Source organism: Ctenopharyngodon idella, chromosome 2 (genome assembly GCF_019924925.1).
Source record: "Ctenopharyngodon idella isolate HZGC_01 chromosome 2, HZGC01, whole genome shotgun sequence".
NCBI lineage: Eukaryota > Metazoa > Chordata > Actinopteri > Cypriniformes > Xenocyprididae > Ctenopharyngodon > Ctenopharyngodon idella.
Window position 1 is genome coordinate 38,915,142 of NC_067221.1, and position 24,722 is coordinate 38,939,863.

At 42.3% G+C, this 24,722-nt stretch overlaps 1 protein-coding gene and 1 long non-coding RNA gene across 2 annotated transcripts in view; both read right to left on the reverse strand.

Annotated features, from left to right (window-relative positions):
• Window positions 1-4,715: 4,715 nt before the first annotated feature.
• On the reverse strand, window positions 4,716-7,050 carry LOC127494861 (uncharacterized). Its single transcript, XR_007924996.1, has 5 exons — window positions 6,948-7,050; window positions 6,222-6,268; window positions 6,074-6,121; window positions 5,944-6,003; window positions 4,716-5,771 (listed from the first exon to the last, which is right to left on the reverse strand). It is a non-coding gene; the product is annotated as an uncharacterized LOC127494861 (long non-coding RNA).
• The window catches only part of LOC127494805 (polymeric immunoglobulin receptor-like), a 62,088-nt gene continuing 44,411 nt past the window's right edge, over window positions 7,046-24,722 (reverse strand). The window contains exons 5-8 of the mRNA XM_051860963.1: window positions 8,452-8,497; window positions 7,717-7,754; window positions 7,313-7,349; window positions 7,046-7,234 (exon numbers count right to left, since the gene is read on the reverse strand). Coding sequence (XP_051716923.1) covers window positions 7,078-7,234; window positions 7,313-7,349; window positions 7,717-7,754; window positions 8,452-8,497 — 278 coding nt within the window. The 3' untranslated portion in view covers window positions 7,046-7,077. The remainder of the gene's footprint in view (window positions 7,235-7,312; window positions 7,350-7,716; window positions 7,755-8,451; window positions 8,498-24,722) is intronic.

Consider the following 24,722-nt stretch of genomic DNA (forward strand, 5'->3'; position numbering starts at 1 on the left):
TCCAAACAAAAGAGAGCAACTGAATCCCTTCACGAAGGGCTCTTCCACAAGGCCATTAGCCAAAGGAACATGCTATGGTTAGGTAATGCAGGGTCCAAAAGATGAGACGGCAAGTTTTAAAGTTGAGAGCAGCGAAAAACACTCACACACACACATATATAACACATATTTTAAGATTGATTAAATGTTTAACATTACATTTCTTTAAGGCAGTTACCGTGCATTCATTCATCTTTTTTAATACAGCTCTTACGAAAATTAACCATGATTTTACTACAAATAAAACCAAAAAAAAAAAAAAAGGTTATTGTAGTTAAACCATGGTAAACACAAATCAATCATGGTTTTGCTAACCATATTTTAACCATGGTATTTGTAGTAAGACTGTGGTAATACAAATGGTAATCAATCTGTGAAAAAACATGGTTACTACACTTTTACTATAATAAAACCGTGGTTAAAGGGTTTTTATCAGTCAAATTAATTTATAAATGTAAATTCAACAGGTATGAAATATGATCAGTAAGAGTAAAACAGTTAATGAGAAGACGAGCACTGGTCTGCGACAGGTTGCTAAATAAATTTATTTATTATTCAGAATGCACATTTGGAAGGGAACATTTCAGCAGGTTGAAGATATGAGATGTAAACATCCTCAGTTTCGAAATGCATAGGCCTACTACACACAAACGTACTCCCGCGTCCACATAGGACCTTCATCCCGCCATATCAGTCTCACCCATGCTTTCCTCAATTCTTGTGGTGTCGAGAAGTCGTGAAAACTGAGGCAAGGATGTCGTTGTTTAGAATTAGAGCAGCCGGGTACACTGCAGTAACACCGGCGAGAGGATTCAGCCATTATAGTTTTGATTGTGTTGCAATGGGACCGGAAGTAGCGCTACACTGCTTCACTTACCGGATATAGGAAGTGTGATAAAGGTCTATTCCGTAATATATGGAACAGTTGGGAAACACTACTGTGCATGTTTTAAACACTTAGGTCTAGATTATGTTCTTACTTTGTTTCTGCATTAAATGCGCTTCCTTGAAAGAGCGCAGTTTGCTAACGTATTTACTTTAACTTCTCAGGTAATGTCAATGGTTGCGGTTGCGGCCAAAACATTGGTTACATAAATATATTTTAATTGTTTGATCAAAATTATTGCTAGGAACAATTCAGTTGCACCCCTACTAAATTCTACGCTATTGATATGAGGCATTTTTATTACCAAAAAAAAAAAGGTTTTAAAGAAATAATGTCTTTTGTGGTGTGTGTGATAGATCGCGTTTTCTGCCTCAGCCAACAGCAGCAGGAGCATGAGTTAAATTAACATTTCTTCACTTTAATACAAGTTATAACACGAAAACACTAATGCACATCAGAGTATGTGTTGATAAATAAAGTACAACTTACAATCACGCATCTCAAAAAAAAAAAAAAAATATATATATAACTACATAATTAGCGAGCGGCGTCACAATCCAACACAATCTCCTAGCAATGCATATCTATAGCATGAGTTTATGTTTGTATTTGGTGTGCTATTTATATGCTGAAATTACTTTTTGCGTGCATATGATACGCAGTGGTGTGGGGTGGGATTATAGGCCCTACGCCAAAAGTGCGTTTCATATGCACGCCAATGGTAATTTTTGCGCATATATAGCACACCAGAAAATTGTGCTATTGATACGGACTGCGTCCGAAATCGTGTACTGTTGAGTAGGTACTACATTTGAATTTAAATTTACTTCACGATCACGACCGTTGAAAAAGTTCTATATAGTTCAATATAATGCGTGTAGTACTATGAATGAATTCGGATGTACTACATCCGCCATGTTGTTACAGTCACATGACTTACCAGCATCAGTTACGTCCCTTCAACTCCATTCACAAATCCTCTCCTGTGGCCTCATGGAATAGTGAAGTGTCCATCGTATGCGCGCTTCAGAATCTCACCGGAAATAGTAAGTCATCCAGCTACTTTTCGGACATACTACTCTGTTCACATACTGTTTTTCACGTAGTATATAGACTTTTGGAACTTGTTTTCAGTTTACACCATTTCCTTAAGTTATGTTTGTTGTCATGGTTACTCATTTGTAAGCATGTCAAAATAATTATATTTTTGCTACATTCTTTGACGTTTCACAGTTGTTTTACCATTTAAATTTTGCTTTGAAATTGTAGGTTCCATTGTGACAACATGCCCCACCATATTGGTAATTTTTTTTGTTTTGCTGTTTATTTTATGATTAAAGGTGTTTAACGTCTGCCTCTTTCGTCCCGGAACTTGAACATTGTTACAGTCACGTCTGATCACTTATATTCACATTATTTTATTTCATTCTAATAAAACAGCCACAAGTGCTGAATTAACCTCACAGATCACTTCATTTGACAAATTAAAATTGTGGGGTAACGCAGCGCTGTTTTAATAAAAACATATTAAAAATTTGAGTGTGTCGAAAGTTATGTTATAACGTTACTCTGTGCATTCGCTCGGTGGCTGGTTGTCTTGTTGCACACTGCAGCTAGATTGTTATAATAATATATTAATAAAAGCTGCATGACTTGTATTGCTGAATGGCATGCAGTTTATTTTAAAATATATTGTATGGTGGAGAAAATGCTGTATTACTTTTACTGCAAATAAAGCTCTTTCTGATTATGCTATATTAACCACTTAACAAAATAGTGTTGTCTCTGAGGCATGGGACAAACATGTTACTCGCGGATTCAAACAATAAGACTAACCGTGTTGGGCTATATAACAATGATTAGTTTTGTGAAAGGTATCCAAACAGTTGCTCACCTGTCTAATAAAACAGGTAATATATAAATTGAGGGTAACACGGATATGACACGGTCCATTACACAAGTCAACAAAATATATAACACTCTAGTGGTTCTAGTAAAAAGCACAATATGTAAGATATTAAGAAGAGCCGAAAGACACGTAACTCTAAAGAGCCCTCCATCACTTACACTTTGAAAGTAAAAGAAATAAAGCCCAAAGGGAAGCATTTGTCTACTCTGGATTATTTATTTATTTTTGGTAACACAGCTTTCAATAAAATCAAACTCATTCCTTCAACAGTCACAAATCACAAGTCATCTAAACAGCAAATCTCTTCACCTTCTCCTATCCAGGAACACCACAATTTGTGGGTTTTAAGGCTTCAAGATGTTTCAAGATGCACACCAGTAATGTTTTTTTTTTTTTTTTTTTTTCTAAGGCATGTTTATAAAAGCTACTTAAACGCCCTAATTAAACTATGGACTAATCCTGGCTTAGTCTAAGCCCTGTCTGTGAAACTGGGCCTTAAAGGGTTAGTTCAGCCAAAATTCTGTCATTAATTACTCACTTCATGTCGTTCCACACCCTAAGACCTTTATTCATCTTCAGATGACAAATTAAGATATTTTTGATGAAATCTGAGAGGTATATGACTCGTCCACAGACAGCAATATTATTAACCCTGTCAAGGTCCAGAAAGGTACTAAAGACACCGTTAAAACACTCGACGTGACTGCAGTGGTTCAACCTTAATTTTATGAAATGACGAGAATAATTTTTGTGCGCAAAAACAAAACAAAAATAACGACTTTATTCAACAATATCTTCTCTTCTGTGTCATTCTCATACGTTGTTTACGTCCAGCACTTCCAGGTTCTACGTCAGAACGACGACTGGCCGGCTCCTGTGTCAGCATCACACGTATGTGTCATGCTACTCACGTGATCAGCTTTGGTCAATACTGAGCCGGCATTCGGACGTAAACACGGAAGCCTTCACTGTGCTTATTGCGACAACTGCGTAAATATAATGACAGGGAAGAGAAAAGATTGTTGAATAAAGTCGTTGTTTTCGTTTTGTTTTTGCGCACAAAAAGTATTCTCGTCGAATTGAGGTTGAACCACTGCAGTCACGTCAACTGTTTTAACGATGTCTTTAGTACCTTTCTGTACCTTGAAAGTGGTGATTATATTGCTGTCTATGGAGGAGTCAGATACCTCTCGAATTTCATCAAAAATATTTAATTTGTGTAACGAAGGTCTTACAGATGTGGAACGACATAAGGGTGAGTAATTAATGACAGAATTTTCGTTTTTGGTTGAACTAATCCTTAAATCATACACACAAGACTTAACTGATTAGACCATTTAATTTACGTATAATTGCAGGAAATTACAGAGAACCGGTGCCCGCCAGATTATTGCCCCCCTAAATCCCCAGGTAGGTATAGGAATAGGTGTGGTGTGGGGGTGAGGTTAGGATTTGGCAATCAGGTACATGGTAAAACTGGTATAGAGATAAAATTCGCTAGCAGATAGCACCACACATACAGGAGAAATGTGTTATATGAACAGTTCGTTTTTTTAATGAACTGTAATTTAATTTCAACTAACTAAATTGCATGTAAGCCTACAATTTATGTAGGCCTAATTTGGACTTGCATGAAAAGAAACATGAAGGTTTCAGTTCTTTCTTAAGTGTTGATGTGTCGCTTTTGTCCTCCATTTGGTCAAGAATCCACTCAGGAATGTACCTGTAAGATGCAGAGAAATGAAATGCACTCCTATGCAAGACTGGAATTATTCATTTTATTTCAACTATAATGCCAACTACACTTAAAAACAACAACAACACTGACACATTTACATTTTTAGCTGAATACAAACTGTTAACTGTCAGTGTCCCACCAGTGGAATGCTTGGTGCTCTTTTTAATTGCCTATTGTATCACATATTTTATTAATCATCATAAATTTTAAACCCTCAGTATTCATCTGGTTCAAATCAGACATTGTGTTACAATGAAAACAGTACTTTAAAGGTATAGTTAACAAAACAGTTGTGGGGCACCATTGACATTGTATTTTTTTTCCCCCTCCATATTATGGAAGTCAGTGGTGCCCCACAACTGTTTGATTACATTATTCAAAATATCTTCTTTTGTGTTCATGTTACAGTGGGTGTATGCAGGAGAGATGAAGCGAGTACGGAGATCCACAAACAATAGGCTTTAATGGAAATACTGGAATATAGAACAACGTAACACACATTACCACAACAACATAACATTAAGAACGGACAGGGAGTGAAGGGAGTGAGTCCATTATATAGGGAGTGCTAATGAGGAAGTCCAGGTGCAGGTGATGAGTGCTGATGGGGAGATGACGAGGGAAGTGAGTGCAGCTGTGGAGACAGGAGGATCATGGGAAATGGAGTCCGGGAGACAAGGGAACTGTGACAGTTTAGCAGCAGAAAGGAACTCATACAGGTTTAGAACAACTTGAGGGTGAATAAATGATGACAGAATTGTCATTTTTGGGTGAACTATCCCTTTAAATCCTTTTAGCAGGCTCCTCCCCCTAATGGGTGGTGTCATGTTTCATATTACAAATTTAGTGCATTTATTTTACAATCTAAATATCTTTGGAAAGGTCTGAGACTCAAGGTTCCATATTTGGCAACCATCTTGTTCCAAAGCATTCATGAATTACAGCCATTTATGTTTGGATAGTGCATTTTCATTTCTATGTTCAAAAAGGAGGGTGACAGTTAACAGGTTTACACTAACTAAAACTGAAATGGTACAAATATAATTATGAATTATTACTAATTTACAATGATTTACTTTCATTTGCTCATAACTTTATTAAGAAGGAGCAGGGTGTGTATGTTATAAACTCACAGCCTTGCAAGTTTTTTTCACAGAGCTGTAGATCACATGACCCTCTGGATCCACTGATGATAAACTCTGTGAATAAACACGATCAGTGGTAAGAATCTCAAGTCTGTATCACAACCATTAGTTTCTGTGCCACATAACGGAAATGCAAAAAAGTGTGATCATTTACAAACAAGTTTCCATTTTGAATTGGACAAACAGACTGTGTGACACATTCAGAACATTCAAAGACGACACTTACTGCCTTATTAAAGATCACAGAACTGTAAGTCACTAAATTGTCATCCACTGAGGCAGAAGACTGTGAATAAACAATGGATGATCATTAATTTGCAATCAGTAAATGTCTACAGGTAGAACTGATGACTTACAGTAGCAGCTGCTGAACTGCTGGATGTCATCTGGTTTTCAGAGGGCGTCTGAATCAAACAAACGCAGATATAGATGCTACTGTTAGCTATAATAAGTTTTGTATAATTGTGAAGATTTCTGAATTCCAGTAGTATGTAAAATACTTACTGTATTACTGGTGCTGTTAAAATGTTCTTCTCTAATGTGACCCCTCTCTGTCAGAGTGAAATATGAAGATTGAATATCACACTATTTTCAATGGACACTCTTAAAAACCTTTATGGAATCTTTCCATTTCACAGAAGGTTCTTTATAGTGGAAAAAGGTTCTTTAGATTTTTAAAAATCTCTTCACACAAAGAACAAAATGGCTTTTTTAAGAAATGATCATTGAAAGGTTCTTTGGAGAACCAAAAATGGTTCTTCTATGGTATCATTGCAAAAAAAAAAAACATTTGGAACCTTAATTTTTAAGATTATAATTAAAGTTGACAGGGGTTTATGAATGAAATATACAAAAGGTATAAAATACTATTTATTTTATACGTCCCTCTGGAATACTTGATTCTGAATGGTCAGTTGTACCATTCTGTTGTCAGATGTCTTTGTGTCATGATGCTAAACTGTATATTTGACCCAATTTTTTGTCCCGGAATTTAATTTCCTACAATTTGCTTGTTTGATGCCTCTCGAGTCACTTTACAGTCTCTCTCTTCTCACATACTGTAATGAAATCATTTAAACTCAAATCTATCTATCTATCTATCTATCTATCTAATATATATATATATATATATATATATATAATTTATGTCCATTTATTGATTTATTTAAGTATCTGTAAATGAATCACAATAATATACTGTCAGTCCTCCAGAAGTAAGAGAAAACTCACTTGGCTTCTTTCTCAGCCTCCAGGTTACTATTACAACAAGAGAAACAAGCAGCAACAGCACAAGCGTCGCTATAAGACTCATGAGCAGAATCCCAACATGCCTAGAGTGATGGAGACATATTTGTGTTTATCATACAAAACTATTCTCATTTTTAATGCATAGCAAGTTCATCTTTTGAAACAAAAGCATATTTACATGCCTTAAATCCTTGTTTTGCTCATCCTTGCTGTGTATTTCTGTAGCAATAGTCTCTGAGGCCGCTATTAGAGACGGGTTGGTTTCATCTCTGCAATTAAACATATATGATGTCGTGAAATAGTTTGGTATCAGTTGTTATGAATGACTGAGTAATGTTCACACTTACATGTGTGTTTCAGGTCTTGAGTCTGTAGTCGTAACTGCTGCCAAAAACAGAAAAACAAGTTTCTTAGTTTGATCATGATGTTATCATTAATGAAAGAAGCTGTTTATTATGCATGCCCATTTCCACCACATAAGAAAATTAATGCTTTGGTCTATCATAATTATGACATAAAAAGTTGAATTTTATGTCAGAATTTTAACTTTTTATGTCACTTTTTATTACTTTTATTTCATAATGTAGACTTTTTGTAATAATTGACTTTTATGTTATAATTTTGACTTTTATGTCAACATTTCAGCTTTTTGTCATAATTTAGACTTTTTATGTCATAATTTCTACTTTTATGACATTATGATTTACTAAAGCAGTTTTTTCTTATGTGGCTGAAATTATTATATTCATACTTGTAGGATTTCTGTTGGCAGATGACTGAGTTGTGAACCTGCAAAACAATGTAAAAAGAGAAAGACAAATATGGTCACTCAGAAATGGAAGAACAATCATATCATGTCATTCCAAACCTGCATGACTTTCTTTCTTCCGTGGAACAAAAAAAGAAGAAACAAAGTACTTGTCGCTATTCTCCATGCACTTCTTTCACCAGAAAGGACCTAATCAGTCAAAATTGTGAACAAATCTTTTGGGAACAGGATCAACAGGTTCATTAAATAGATCTGAATTATTAATTCATGATCAGACATCACTACTTCTTTCTTGAACACTTCTGAACATGCCAAAAGAGCAGATGCAAAGACATTCAATGTTATTGAGATTAAACTATTGTTTGGCTTCAGAAGAGTCAGAATACAGTCATATGGACCACTTTCATAAAACCTTTATGGTGATTTTGTAACCTTTGTTGAAGCTTGAAATTAGATCCTGTTTACTGCATGTAAAAGAGCACACAGTAAAGGAAAGTCATTTGTTAAAGTATAAATCAAACTAATATTATTCTCTCACATACAGACATTAATATGTTGCAGCTAGATCCAGTATTAATGTCTTTGAACAGTGATCACACCAAATAAAAGTTATTTGCAGTTATTATTAATAAAGAAGTATTAAACAATAATATATCACTATAACTTATACAATAATACAGTAATAATATCACAGCAAAAGTCGAAAATGACACCTACATGTCTGTCTCAGAGTCAGATGGTGGAGCTGTTGGAATATTTGTCACTGCTTGAAAGGAGAAAAACATGGGGTTAGTTTTAGTGCATTAAGAGTATCACCATTTTTATACAGTATTGATTTGTGACCTTACCACTTTTGGGTTCATTGACAATGAGTTGAACAGGAACCTGCAGATCTCCTACTGAGCACAACTACCATCCAGAATCACTGAGTCTCAGTCCAGTCATCAACACAGTGAAGGATCTTCTCCCATCATCACTGATCTGGACTGATGGATTCTGGGATGTGTCAGTTACTGTGTAACAGCTCTGATCTTTATATCTGCACCACTGTTTGATTTTATTCTGATATCTAGAACTGTAGAAACACTGGACACTGACATTACCACCTTCATGTCCAGATACACTGCTGCTCACCACAGACACATCAGGAACTGTATCTGAAAACAGTAAAAAACACAATACAATTTGCCAATCAATTGGCTTATTACTGTTTAATGTTTAAATAGATATATATTCCTTGATATTGTAAAGTGTTTACTACTACAGTTGAGAACACTTTATTCAAAACCAGTTCTATTTTTAAACGATCATGGAACCGAATAATGATGATGTTTGATTCCCGTGCTATCGAACATGCACACTTCCGCTGATGCACACCAAACAAATACTCTGTGGCTAAATTTGAAATAACATCATTTCCATTTCTGAACTCAAAAAAATACTTTTACTTTACTTTTTCTCATCTGGGCTTGCTGGTTTGTTTTTTAATAACAAAAACAGTTCTATTTTTGGCAAATGTAAAGGCCCTTTAACACCAAAATGAATAAGCCGCAGGCTGAAGGAAATTCACACCTGTACAGTAGAGGGACAAACTTTCAAACTTTCAGCTGTGCTGCCATTCTGGATTGCAGAAGAATAAGATGCAGGAGAAGAAAGTTCAACTCTCTTACTTCAGCAATTAAAATAAAAAACAAAACATAAATGTTATGTTTATCTAAAGTCATTTTTTCTTATTAGCATGGTTAAATTCAATCATCGAAGGTCAGCAGTAAAGACATTGCTTAATAAAGTGAGATTAAATGCATAAAGTGTATTTGTGTAATTTAACATTTTTAATTATTGCAGGTTTGCATGATATTCTGAGTTTGCATTTCACAGTTTTTAATCATTTTGAGGAATACTGAATCTGTTTTTGTGCAAGTGAGATGAGTAAATGCATGTTCACATTTAGTCTAGAACTACAATAACCATCATGTTTACACAGCACACACAACGCCTCTGCACTTGCTCCCAATTTCTCTCAACATGGGGACAGGAGAGCTGTCAGTCAATAAATGGGAAAACAAAGTAACTAGCATAACTTATTTGAAAAAGTAACTCAGATATGTTGTTGTAAATTTAAAAGTAATGCGTTACTCTACTAGTTACTTTGGAAAATCTCATTACGTACCTCACGTTACTTGTCGTGTTACCCCAACACTGCTCAAGAGAGCCATTTCAGACGCAGCTATACAGGGAAACGTCTCGGTTACAAAGGTAACCCTCGTTCCCTGAAGGAGGGAACGGAGACGTACGTCGGACAGACCGACGAATAGGAATCTCGCTAGAGAGGCCAATCTACTTCGAGTGTAACTACAACGAGCCAATGCACATTGGCATGCAATCATATGCATCAGCTGCTCGCCTCGCAGCGCGGGTATATAACGAGCAGCAGGTGCGTTGCATCTTCAGGTTTTCGCTGAGGAGCCGAACCGGATAGGCGGCAGCATCAGCGGGGTACAGCGACTGTGGCGACGGGACGTACGTCTCCGTTCCCTCCTTCAGGGAACGAGGGTTACCTTTGTAACCGAGACGTTCCCATTCAGTCGGTCACGTTCGACGTACGTCGGACAGACCGACGAATAGGAATCCCTACCAAAGCGCCACAGGGGCTGCCCCCTTCCAGCGCTCTGTTGTAAGCCACCTGAACCCCCTTGCCTACGGACGGTGGGACAGGGCTAACACAGAGAGTGTCGATCACTGCTGTTCCCCAAAACCCATTCAGTGAGACTATTGGATAACGCTGGGAAAGCGTACCCTTCCGCTCGGAAAGGAACGCTGCGGAAGCCACATCCTTCCCGAAGGAGTTAAGTGGAGAAGTACATATGGACTAACCCGTAGGTTGTACTACATATGGAAGAACTGGGGTGACTCCAACTCGATGAGAGGTGGGTTCTCCCAGAGGGAAAGACACGGGCTTCGTTTAGGAGCAACCGTGGAACTAGACATATGGGATCCCAGTAGGGTCACACATATGGTACCCAGCCTGAACCCGGTTCTCAAGGATACAACGGAGTATAGGCCTAGCGCCAGACGCTCCGCCACGTCGGCTGCCGAAGGGAGATCGGAGGACTCAACAGGGTCTGCCTTGTAGGGACTCTCTGGAGAAAAAAGCGCATGTAAGCGCAGCAAGCCGACACTAAGCCGGGGCCTCTCCGTGCCTCTGACCTGAGGTGAGAACACAGGAGGAGACCGGCTCGACACGAAGGCTATAGAATCTAGCGAACGTGTTAGGTGTCGCCCAGCCCGCAGCTCTACAGATGTCTGTTAGCGAGGCGCCACGAGCCAGCGCCCAGGAAGATGCGACGCCTCTCGTGGAGTGCGCATGCAACCTGAGCGGGCAGGGCACGCCCTGAGCTTGGTAAGCCAGGGCGATGGCATCCACTATCCAGTGGGCCATCCTCTGCTTGGAGACAGCCTTTCCCTTCTGCTGGCCTCCGTAACAGACAAAGAGCTGGTCTGAGGTCCTGAAGCTTTGAGTTCTGTCTATGTACAGTCGCAAAGCGCGAACTGGACAGAGCAAAGCCAGGGCTGGGTCTGCCTCCTCCGAGGGCAGCGCTTGCAGGCTCACTACCTGGTCCCTGAAGGGAGTGGTAGGAACCTTGGGCACATAGCCAGGCCGGGGTCTCAGTACCACATGGCCGTCACCCGGCCCGAACTCCAGGCACGATTCGTCGACCGAAAAAGACTGCAGGTCCCCTACCCTCTTGATGGAGGCCAATGCAACCAGCAGCAAAGTCTTCATAGACAGAATCTTTAAGTCTGCTGATTGCAAGGGCTCAAAGGGAGCAATCTGAAGTGCTCTCAGCACCAGAGCAAGGTCCCAAGAGGGTATGGAGGGAGGACGAGGAGGATTTAACCGCCTCGCCCCCCTAAGGAACCTGACGACCAGGTCGTGCTGACCAACAGATTTGCCATCTATGTGGTCATGATATGCGGAGATAGCAGCAGTATGGACTTTGAGGGTGGAGGGGGACAGCCTACGCTCCAACCCCTGCTGCAAGAAGGAAAGCACGACACCGATCGAGCATCTTCGGGGGTCCTCTCGACGAGAAGAACACCACTCGACGAACAGGTTCCACTTCAAGGCGTAAGCCCGTCTCGTAGACGGAGCACGTGCCGAAGCGATGGTGTTAAGTACCTCGGGGGGTAAGTCACCTAGAACCTCCGCGTCCCGTCCAGGGACCAGACATGGAGTTTCCAGAGGTCTGGACGCGGGTGCCAGAGAGTGCCCCGTCTCTGAGAAAGAAGGTCCTTCCTCAGAGGAATGGGCCAGGGAGGGGCTGTCGCGAGGAGTGAGAGTTCCGGGAACCAGGTCCGGTTGGGCCAATAGGGCGCAACTAGCAGGACCTGCTCCTCGTCCTCCCTGACTTTGCACAGGGTCTGTGCAAGTAGGCTCACTGGGGGAAACGCATATTTGCGAAGGCCCCGGGGCCAGCTGTGCGCCAGTGCGTCTGTTCCGAGTGTTCCCCCGGACAGGGAGTAAAACAACCGGCAATGGGAGGTTTCTGGTGAGGCAAACAGGTCTACCTGAACCTCTCCGAACTCTCTCCAAATCAGCTGGACCACCTGGGGGTGGAGTCGCCACTCTCCTGGCAGCGCAGCTCGTGAAAGCTCGTCGGCCACACGGTTGAGCACACCGGGAATATGAACGGCACGAAGCGACCTCAGATGCTTCTGACTCCAGAGGAGGAGATGGCGGGCGAGTTGCGACATGCAACGGGAGCGTAGACCACCTTGACGGTTGATGTACGCAACGGTCGCAGTGTTGTCCGTCCGGACCAGTACATGCTTGCCCCGTAGCGGCCCTTTGAGGCAGCTCAGAGCAAGGCGTACCGCTAGCAACTCGAGGCAGTTGATGTGCCAATGCAGATGGGGGCCCGTCCACACCCCTGACACTGCATGCCCGTTGTACGTGGCACCCCAGCCCGTGGCAGAGGCATCCGTGAATACCACAGCATGCTGGGACACCTGCTCTAGGGGTACTCCAGCCCGAAGAAACAAGGGGTCCGACCACGGGCTGAAGGTCTGGCGGCACTCCTGAGTGATTGCCACCCGGAACGTGCCGCGTTGCCACGCCCATCTCGGGACCCGGCCGTGGAGCCAGTGTTGAAGCGGTCTCATATGAAGCAGACCGAGCGGGGTTACTGCCGCTGCGGCTGCCATATGCCCCAGGAGCCTCTGAAAAAATTTCAGTGGAACCGCTGTCCTGCCGTTGAACGTATTCAGGCAGTTCAACACCGACTGAGCACGTTCCTCTGTGAGGCGTGCTATCTGTTCGACCGAATCCAACTCCATACCGAGAAAAGAGATCCTCTGCACCGGGGCGAGTTTGCTCTTTTCCCAGTTGACCTGAAGACCCAACTGGCTGAGGTGTCTGAGCACCAAATCCCTGTGTTCGCACAACTGATCCCGGGACTGTGCCAGAATGAGCCAGTCGTCGAGATAGTTGAGAATGCGAACACCCTGTTCTCTCATGGGAACAAGGGCTCCCTCCACGAGCTTCGTGAAGACGCGGGGAGACAGGGCCAGCCCGAAGGGTAGGACTCTGTACTGATATGCTCGACCTTCGAACGCGAAGCGCAGGAATGGCCTGTGACGCGGAAGAATCGAAACATGAAAGTACGTGTCCTTCAGGTCGATCGCTGCAAACCAATCCTGGGGACGGATGCACTTGAAAATGCATTTCTGCGTGAGCATTTTGAACGGTAGCTTGTGAAGGCTCCGATTCAAAACTCGCAGATCCAGGATCGGTCGTAACCCACCGCTTTTCTTGGGTACAATGAAGTAGGGACTGTAGAACCCTGACCTCATATCGGCTGGAGGGACCGGCTCTATCGCGTCCTTCGCCAGTAGGACCGCGACCTCCGCACGCAAGACATGGGCATCTACATCTTTCACTGTAGTGAAGAGGACGCCCCTGAACTTGGGGGGACGCCGGGCGAACTGAATCGCATAGCCGAGCCTGACGGTCCGAATGAGCCAGCGAGACGGCCTGGGGAGCGCTAGCCAGGCACTCAGAGACCGAACAAGCGGGACCAAAGGGACCGCAGGCGTACCCGCAGTGGGGCAGCGAGGTGGAAGCCAGGGACGCGGCCCGGGGGGCTCTCTTTGCGAGGCGGCCCTGGAGCGGCGTCACAGTGTGATGTGCAACACTTACCTGGTTCCACGGGAGGACAGAGGGAGCGGTCAAGGCTTTGGCTACCCGCCGCTCGCTGCTGTCCGCTGGCGACAGAAGAGGGGGATGAGAGTGGTGAGGTTCTTGCCCTCCCACTGCTCTCCGAGCCCTCTTCGGACCCGGAGATGAAGGAAACTGCTCTTTTACTGAGAATTTGGGTACCGCTGGCTGTTGGGCCAGCGGAGGAACACAAACAAAAGGAAACAAAGGATTCTCCACCCGGCCCTCCTCCGGGGGAAGGAGTGGTGCGGTCACCATCTCCTGAAGAGCAGTCCCCTTCATCTCCGGGTCGCCCGTCCTAGGGCCTCTTGGACTTGGCCTTGCCGCCCTTCTTCTTGGGGGCGGGCAGGACGGGCTGGGCACCCTGACCACGACCGGCTCCACGGCGCCGCTTGGATGACGGCTGCTGCTGGGGCGCGGGAGCGGGGGCGGCCGCGGGAGGGTGCCCTCGGCGACGAGCAGTCTGAGGGGCCGCGGGCGGTGGAGGTGCAGCAGCTGACCGCCTCGGCAGGATGTGACTGATCGCCTCAGACTGCTTCTGTACAGCCGAGAACTGCTGGGCAAAGTTCTCGACCGCGTCGCCGAAGAGGCCGGTCTGGAACACGGGGGAATTAAGAAACCTGACTTTGTCGGTATCCCTCATGTCCGCAAGACACAGCCAGAGATGGCGCTCCTGGACCACTAGCGTGGACATCGCACGACCCACAGACCGCGCCGTGACCTTCGTCGCACGAAGCGCGAGGTCCGTCGCGGCCCGAAGCTCCTGAAGAACTTGTGGGTCATGACCACCCTCGTGCAGGTCCTTCAGTGCCTTGGCCTGATGGACCTGCAGCAACGCCATAGCGTGCAAGGCAGAGGCGGCTTCCCCACAGGCCTGATAAGCCTTGCCGGTAAGGTCCGACGAGTACTTACAGGCCCGGGAAGGGAGAGACGGCTCCCCCCGCCAGGTGGAGTTAGGGCACAGTTGCATAGCAACGGCCCGTTCCACAGGGGGTATGCGCGTATAACCCTTAGCCGCCCCGCCATCAAGGGTGGTGAGGGAGGAGGACCCACCGACACGGTTTCGGGCAGTAAAAGGTGCCGTCCATGTGCCAGTGAGTTCTTCATGCACCTCCGGGAAGAAAGGAACTGGGGTGGGGGGCTGAGAACCAGCCCTGGCCACCCCGAGAAACCAATCATCCAGCCTCGAGGGTTCGGGACACGGTGGAGGATTCCACATGAGCCCAACCCTGTTGGCGGCCCGGGCAAGCATAGCCATCATTTCCGGGTCCGAATCGGGCACAGTTGTCACTCCTGAAGGAGGCAGCTGCGCCGAATCATCATCCCCCGAAGTATCAGGCTCACCCTCCGATGCAGCGACCGACATCCTATCATCTTGGGGAGCTCCGAAGGATACGGATGGTACGCACCTCTGGGGTGGTCCACCGCGCTCCCCCGGCAGCTCTACTGGCTGCGGAGTGCAGGAGGGATGAGGGTTCCTAGGGGGTTGGTTCCCCGAAGGAAGCACGCTCACCGTGATCCTCAGATCACCAGCACCGCTGCCCGCAGCAACCCTCTGAGGAGGATTGGAACGAGGCAACGGCACCGGGACTCCGCCCCTTTGCAGGAACTGGAGTCTAGATCGCAACTCCGAGATGGTCATCTTCCCACAATGGGTGCATGACTCATCCACAAACGCCGCTTCAGCGTGACTTAAGCCCAGGCACGCGATACAGCGTTGGTGACCATCCCGCGGTGATAGATAACGACCGCATCCAGAAACACACAAGTAGAACGACATCTTTAAAAAGACGCGAATCTACTTGTGTAAGCTCTTTTAGGGACTCGCTCTTTACGTGCCGAAGCACGCAGGGGAAAAAGCCGCAGCAACACAGACAGGGAAGTAGTGCAGCCTGTCGTGTGCACTCCCTCCTCACAACCGTCTCACCAGCTGTCAGAACAGCTTTTTAGCGCTCTAAGCGCACCGCTCTACCAGCCGTGAGAACGGCTCTGAATTTGCTCCTCGGCAACACAAAAGAAGGGGACCGGCCCGCTGCAGTGCTGTCCGCCTGCACAACAGAGAAGTCCCGCAACGGCTCGTCTTTTCAGTTTTGATGCACTCCGTAGTAACCCTGAGGTTCGGCTCCGAAGCGAAAAGCTGAAGATGCAACGCACCTGTTGCTCGTTATATACCCGCGCTGCGAGGCGAGCAGCTGATGCATATGATTGCATGCCAATGTGCATTGGCTCGTTGTAGTTACACTCGAAGTAGATTGGCCTCTCTAGCGAGATTCCTATTCGTCGGTCTGTCCGACGTACGTCGAACGTGACCGACTGAATGGGAACCAGCATTGCAAACTACTGAATAAATGACTCTTATGTGCTTTATTTAATGAATCTAAGACATGTGCACGACCAGAGGTGCGTTTCCCAAAAGCAATTAATAACAAAGTTCAACGGAACTTTGGTTGGCTAACAATGTTTTTGGTAAACACATCCCAGTATAGTCTGATTCCCAAACAAATGACTATAATGGGCTGTTTTTTTAGTGCGTCAAAAACACACGGCGCAACAAGCGTAGCCTGACTCCTGAACGAATGACTCCTATAAGTCGATTATTTTTTTATGAATCTAAACCATTCAGCGCTGCGAGAGTTTCTGATTCCTAAACGAATGATTCTTATAAGCCAATTCTTACTTTAGTGAATCAAAACACCATTCGCAGTGGTTTCTGATCTGATTCACTTAATGAACTCCAAGGAACCGGAATCATTAAGAGGAATCAGAATCAGAACAATTAGTGTTGATTCAACAGTAAATGAAGAACAATCATGATATCTCAGCAATTAAAAATAGTTGGTGTCACATGGGTTCTTCATTAGTCACCATCTTCAGTTAACATGTAATCCTTTTTCAGTTCTTTTTGCTTGTGTACAGAAATAAATATCTATCACACCTAACACAACAAGAACTGTAAACAGTTTCATTATTTATAACATTCCTTATAGCTACATTATTTCATATTTAAATTATATAATTTAGAAAGATGTTCTTTACCTCGTTGTACCGTCAGATACAAATAATAACCAGCGTCTAGGGCACCATGAATCTCCACAGCGCACCAGTAATATCCAGAGTCTGAGGTCTTTTTTATCATACACACATGGAATAATGCTAGATGATCCAGATTTCACTGCTATATTAAGTTTCTGTGTATTAACTCCAGCAGCACCTGAAGACAAGAATAAATAGGAGAAAAAACATAAAAAAAACACTCACAAACTATATATGTACTGATGTTAATGTATATAGTAGGCCTATAATTATAGCTTAAAGTTAAACAATTTTAACAATTTAACAGACTGTACAATAGTTTAATAATACTTTTTAAAACAGAATTATAGTTTTGTTTTACCTGAGATGTAAAGTAAAATCCCAGAGAGAATCAGAGGGTGAATCATGTCTACAGTGGAGTGTGTGTGTATGAGAGGAGCTGCTCACTTCTTGCAGTGTCTCTCTGTTTCCTCCTGTTTCAGAGCAGAAATATCGCCTGAAACCACATAAGTGTTAACAAGTGAACAAATAAGCTGCAGCAGCAAACTCAAACTAGCCACAACACAACAACAAATCAACATTTTACTTGTGGCTAATTTGATTTGTGAACACGTTAATGTATGTTAAATGACAGCAGTGTATAATCTGAATCAGCAGGTTCTCTTGTTCAATTTGTTATATAGCATTTACTCAAAACATTTGCCTATATACTAAAAAAAGAGATGGTTGCTAATTATTGCACAAATACTGAACAAAATGTTACATTGTGTAGCAGTATGGGGTGGGTTTTCCCCTTTATTTGTTTATCCTTGGTTGAGAACGAATTCTTTCAGCTAGTTTGCCACCCCTAAGGTAAGCTTTAGCCTTGTAGTTTTTTTTTTTTTTTTGTAATTAACTTTTGTGTTTTATATACACTATATTGCCAAAAGTATTGGGACACCCCTCCAAATCATTGAATTCAGGTGTTCCAATCACTTCCATGGCCACAGGTGTATAAAATCAAGCACCTAGGCATGCAGACTGCTTCTACAAACATTTGTGAAAGAATGGGTCGCTCTCAGGAGCTCTGTGAATTCAAGCGTGGTACCGTGATAGGTTGCCACCTGTGCAATAAGTCCATTCGTGAAATTTCCTCACTACTAAATATTCCACGGTCAACTGTTAGTGGTATCATAACAAAGTGGAAGCAATTGGGAACAACAGCAACTCAGCCACGAAGTGGTAGACCACGTAAAATCACAGAGCGGGGTCAGCGCATGCTGAGGCGCACAGTGCACAGAAGTCGCCAACTTTCTGCGGAGTCAATAGCTACAGACCTCCAAACTTCATGTGGCCTTCAGATTAGCTCAAGAACAGTGTGTAGAGAGCTTCATGGATTGGGTTTCCATGGCCGAGCAGCTGCATCCAAGCCTTACATCACCAAGTGCAATGCAAAGCGTCAGATGCAGTGGTGTAAAGCACGGCGCCACTAGAGCAGTGGAGACGTGTTCTCTGGAGTGACGAATCACACTTTTCTGTCTGGCAATCCGATGGACGAGTCTGGGTTTGGCGGTTGCCAGGAGAATATACTTGCCTGACGCATTGTGCCAAGTGTAAAGTTTGGTGGAGGGGGGATTATGCCCTGCGTTCCATTCGGAAAGGCTCATCCCTATGCCCTAATCCCTCCAAAGGGTTTACCCTCCGGAGCGAGAGCTTAGAAGGGATGAAGGGTGTAGGGTTAAAAAAAACTCTTTTTTTGGAACGCACTTCTACGTCATCTTAACGAGACAATCAAGGAAGAGTAGATTGTGTAAGCTGCGCCCTTTGTTTAACGTTAGTTTATTTATTTATTTTTGGTTTATCGCACCATATTGTATATTGTGTCTATGTATTTAAAACATTTGAATGGACTGATTTGGGGGCTAAAAAAGTATTTTTGTTGAAGTACAATGTCATTATGACCATAATAATGTAGCAAATCTAACTTGTAAATATTACCATAGTATAGAAAAATACTATACATACATTTATAGTTAAAATTGAACTCCTAACCTCCTGTACCCATTCTGTGACGTCAAAGAACTTCCCTGTGCAAAGGATCATGGGGGCCCGAAGTGTCCATCAGTTGTAGCCTTCGAAATCCTTCATTCTGAAGGGCCCTTTGAAGTGGCCAGGTTTGAGCACTTCGGTTTGGAACGACCCTTCAATATGGCGCCCATGACTGTTTTCACTCCGAAGTGCCCTTCGGAGGGCGATATATCCCGTTTGGAACGCACCGATGGTGGGGGGTTGTTTTTCAGGGATTGGACTTGGCCCCTTAGTTCCAGTGAAAGGAATTAGGGTTTTTCCTACATTGAAAATTTTTTGGCGGCCGCCAAAACAATTTTGTGTCCCGCCAAAGCCTTATTTGATCAGTTATTTAGAGTTGTTTATTAGTGATTCAGTCAGATGACTGCTCAGCTGACGGACAGAACGAGCAGAGAGCTCCTCCCTTGTGCGTGAGAACTCTCTCTGTCTTCAAATTAAGCACTGTCTTTGCTCTCTCTCTACCTCGCACATAATAATCTAAGACTGCGAGCCAGGCCTTCTCGCTAACATCACTGCCTGACCTCACAAATGTGCTTCTAGAAGAATGGTCAAAAATTCCCATAAACATAGTCCTAAACCTTGTGGAAAGCCTTCCCAAAAGAGTTGAAGCTGTTATAGCTGCAAAGGGTGGGCCAACTCCATATTAAACCCTACGGATTAAGAATGGGATGTCATTAAAGTTCATGTGCACGTAAAGGCAGGCGTCCCAAAACTTCTGGCAATATAGTGTATATATCTCTTGGTGGGGAAGGTCCAATTTTTCTTTAGTCTTCAACAGTGACTGACTTGATTGGCCTTTGCATATAGATGTCTGGAGAAATGTTGTTTTAATCCTGTGAGTTTTAACATTACTGTTATAATAAACTTGTTAGTGTGTATTTGACTATGATGATTCTGGGTTGATTTATTTTCTTTTTTTGTTAAAAGTTTCTTTTGTTAAATTGGACAACATGTCTGTCTTTTCATTGTACCCCCAAACCTGTGTCCTTTTTATCGTATTTCCTTGGGTGCAAATCCCAGGGTGGCGTATAGTTATTTGAATCTAACCAGAAAATACTGCTCTGGTCACAATCATATAAGCTGCGACTTTGACAAAACCATGAAAGTGATTAACACAAACTATTATGTTTAAGTGTTAGTTTGTTTTATTTTTTAATCCTGTGTTAAATAATGTTGCTGTTTTACAATAATTTTTTTTTTTTTTTTTTTCACCTTTTTGAATTAATATGCTTAAAATTAAATGTCTGGAGTTGGTGGAAGGGGTTCATGGGGGTTGGTTTAAAATAATTTTGAACAAGCAAATTTGATTAACAAAAAAATAAATGCATGTACAAAATCTAAACTGTCCATATTTTCAGATGTTACAACTCAAGATTTCAAAATTTGTAGCCGAAACATATAGGAAACTACATCAAAGTTTAATAATAATAATAAAATGTATTGCAACCATTCCCAGTCTCTCATGTTTCCTAATTACTATATATAAGAATCTTTCAAGTACAGTTTTAAACTGTGGCTGCATTGGTTAATGAGTGTGCTGAACCTCTGAGCACAAAAAGAAAATAATGTGTGAATCTGCAACTGTTGGACAGAAATCAACCACAAAAACGCACAAGTAAGTAAAGAAGCAACACTTAAACATTTAAGCAGAAACTGACTTCTGCTCCACTTATCACTTATCACATGGACATCAGCAACAGACCACAGTGTGAAATGGGCAGACAAAACATATCCTTCTCTGTTGATGGCCATTCAAAAGTAAAAAGTATTGTACATCTGTCACAAATGGTTGCAGAAAGTACAGGAAGAAGATCAGGTTCAGAAGTCTTTAATAATCCACACAAATGTTGATCCAAACAAGACAGGCACACAAAACACAACCATTAATATCGACGAGACCAGACCAACTGCATTTAAACAAGGGCTGAATCCGAAATCGCCCCCTATACCCTTAAATAGGGCATTATTTGAGGGGACAGCCATTTGTAGTGGTGTCCGAACGAAGTGTACAGCCGATGTATGTTCAACAGCTGTCCGGATTCACTTACTTGTTTTCATTCACTCTTCAAGTGAACTGTATTAGTGGACTAATGTAGGGAGCAGTAATTGAGGGTTTAGGAGATGATTTCGGATTCGGCCAAGGGGAACTTAAGTACACAGCAGAAACAAGGTGATTAGTGATAACACAACTGGACATATTGACAAATCAAATCAGTAACCATGACAAACAAACAAACTCAGGCAGGGAATGATGAAACACAAAGTTCAAACATAACTTTACTTCACAAAACATAAATTGTGACAATATCCTGAGTAAATGGCAACATGTATATGCACCAGCCGAGAACTCGTTAGAAAACAAGACAGGATAATAGAACATGAAAGGCAAACAAAACATAAAACACACACTTACACTCTCTCTCTCTCACACTCTCTCTCTCTCTCACATACTCACACACACACACACACATACTTGTATATGTGGTTTACGGGGACTCTTTTCAATAGACGTAATGGTTTACTGTACAAACTGTATATTCTATCCCCTAAACCTATGATTTATAAGCCTTTTTCCTCATGGGGACCAAAAATATATTGCCATATTTTACATATTGCCACAAAATGTCCCCATAACGTAGGGTTTACCAGGACCACACACACACACACACACACACACACACACACACACACACACACACACACACACAAAAAGTGATAAAATGGTGGGAGGAAAAAAATCACAAGAATTAAACAAACTACAAATAACAAAAAGTGAAATAAACTCACCTCTTACCCATCATCCTCATTTTTAAGCACATGGAAAAGACATACTTAAACTTAATTCATTAATGCTTTAGACTACAGTCTTAGTTGTGGTTTAATTTAAAAAAATGTAAAAAAAAATTTGGTCAAGTAAAAGCAAGCAGCAATATAACTGAAATTAAGAAAAAAAAAATACAGAAGTTTAAATTTATTTTAAAGAAAATACACTGCACTTTACTTGCAGTTTAAAACAAGCAAAAACGGCCCACAGTGTTAGTGTTGCCAGTAAAGAGGTTCTAAAATAGCTGTTTCAGAATACACAAACATCAATGTCTGCCATGAAGAGTCATTAACTTGTGATTTCACTCATTTTTTCCAAAGCATAGTTTAAGTGGCAAATGCCAATGGCAAAACTAATATCTTTGGTAACTGCTGTCATGCATAATTAATGTGTTATGTAAGGGATAATGTACATCCAGCCGGTTGTTATCTCAGAATAAACCCCAACAGGGTCTTGCATCAGCTTGAAGGGGTTTATTCTGAGATAACAACCGGCTGGATGTACATTATCCCGCTTATTACACGGCTACTTGCCACATAAGTAAATAATTAGACACGAAATATTGATCTGAGCCGATCTGAGTCCACTTCCGCGGAGAGAACAGTTGCTAGCGCGGCAAGTTCAAACTAGATGGAAACAGATGGTACAGTACAAACTGATTTAAGATATGGTACAGTCATACCACATATTACACGGCATTTCGCCACTTAAATAATTATGGGGATAAGAGATATAGATATAAGATTAAACTGATTTAAAATCGTACCTGTTTGTTATCTTAATCCATTACATTGAACAAAACAATAGTCACAAATTGGCAGCAGCTGCGTTTGTATGAAATGAGAGAGCGAGTCGATCCGAGATACCGGATGACGTAATTAAATAACTATACATAAAATATTGATTTGGCTGCTTTTTAATATTTTATTAGCTCACCAAAGGCAAAACTTCCATGAGGAAAAACCGTTCCTAGCAAGCAAATAGAGCTGCTGACTTCAGTTACCCGGATGAGCCTGTGTTATCTGTTTTCAGCGGTTGTTATCGGGGAATAACATACCGCTGGATGGCGCCATTGACCAATCAGAATCAAGTATTCCACAGAGCCATGTAATAAGGTGATATATTATAACATGTCATGACGCAGACAGAGTTTGTCAACTATTACATTTTTTTTCGTTTGATGTAAACTTTGCTATCATAAACATATTGTAATATAAAGAATTAAAAGTATCTTTTAAAAGGACCATTTAAAATCACTAAAAAGCTGTCACTCATCTAAGCTGTCACTCATCTAAGTCTAAAGAGGGAAAGGAGTCAAATATATATATTTACATTTTTTTTTTTTTTTACATGTATAACTGCAGTCGGCAGTGCCTTTCCATACCAGCAGGTGGCAGTAGCTGAACAGCCAATCAGAATGATCAGATGGCCCGACGGACCAACGAGCTCCGATGCCGATTCAACGTCGAATCGGCCGATAAAAAGCCGACGAGGACCAACTTCAGCCGACGGTGCGGAACACACTGAGAAAACTTAAGGTGGGTGCACACTGTGTGATTTTGGCCACGATTTGGTCGTGACAAATTTTGAGAATCCTGAAAGATTCCTATAATCCTAGGCAAAAATCTGTAGTCTTTGATTTCACCGACAGCTGATTAATGACCGTTGTCATCAAATTTTACCTCCAACGAAATTCTGGAAAGAAGATTTGGCACACAGTCCTGCAGTGTGACTTCTCCTACGACAAACGTCAAATTGACTTGTTTTTCAAGATAAGCCATGATCAAAACTGACGCTAGAGATTTCTTTGTTAGCCACCATTTCAGTCCCGCGTGTAATGCAGCTTACAGTGACCGAATGTGTGTGGGTTGATGATGTAAAACTCCGGACAAGTTTTCAAGCGCGCATCTATTTTAACGCGTCTTGACTGTCTTACAGTCTGACATATAGGACAGCTGAGATCATGTTCGTACAGTCTGACAAGCAACAATCGTAAAGGACTATTATAAATCGCACAGTGTGCACCCGGCTTTAGTCGGCCGACGAACAAAAACTGCCGATGGCCGACCGTCGGCTTGGTGTGTTCCTGCCTTGAGGCTGAGACTAGTGTGGAGCAACAGTGCTGTATATTATAGTCCACCTGCTGGAGGCTTCTGGAAGTGCAAGATCATTTTCAATATACAACCAGCAGTACAATAAATACATGAAATAATATATTTCTGTAAAACTTACTGCTTCACTCCCAGGAGCATCACCAATAGTACTGTAGGTTATGTCTTTGATGGGATCCTGTGGAGAAAGGGATCGTAATTAAACATGATATATTAATGAAATCTAGTCTTAATGTTATATTTCTGATCCATCATGTTAGAAGTGTGTTTACTTACATTTGATCTACAGGATCTTCAGGTTTAGAGTAGATCTGCATTTCACACAAACACTCAAAACAATACAGAAAAGAAATGCCAAGAAATCAACATATGACTCACTAAACGGACAACAGGTGTAATGGGAAAAACAACCAATGCGTTTTATTTTCTCGTATTTCACTCTTAAAAGGTGTTTGATTGGCCTGGAGATTGATGACATCTCTCTATGTGGATAGCAGCATTTGTCAACCCGTGTAAACCAGAAGAGGGAGACAAAGAGAGTCTCATATCAATCGCTTAGGCTCAATTCTTGAATGAGAATTTGTTTTCTCAAAACACTAAATTTAGATCTCTAAACAATTACTTTCTTGTTCATGCCAGATTTAAAATTCTTATTAATTAAAGCAAATTTAACATGTTTTGGCAAATGTGTGTAAAGGAGTAGGCCTAAGTACAATTTGCACAACAACTAAATGCT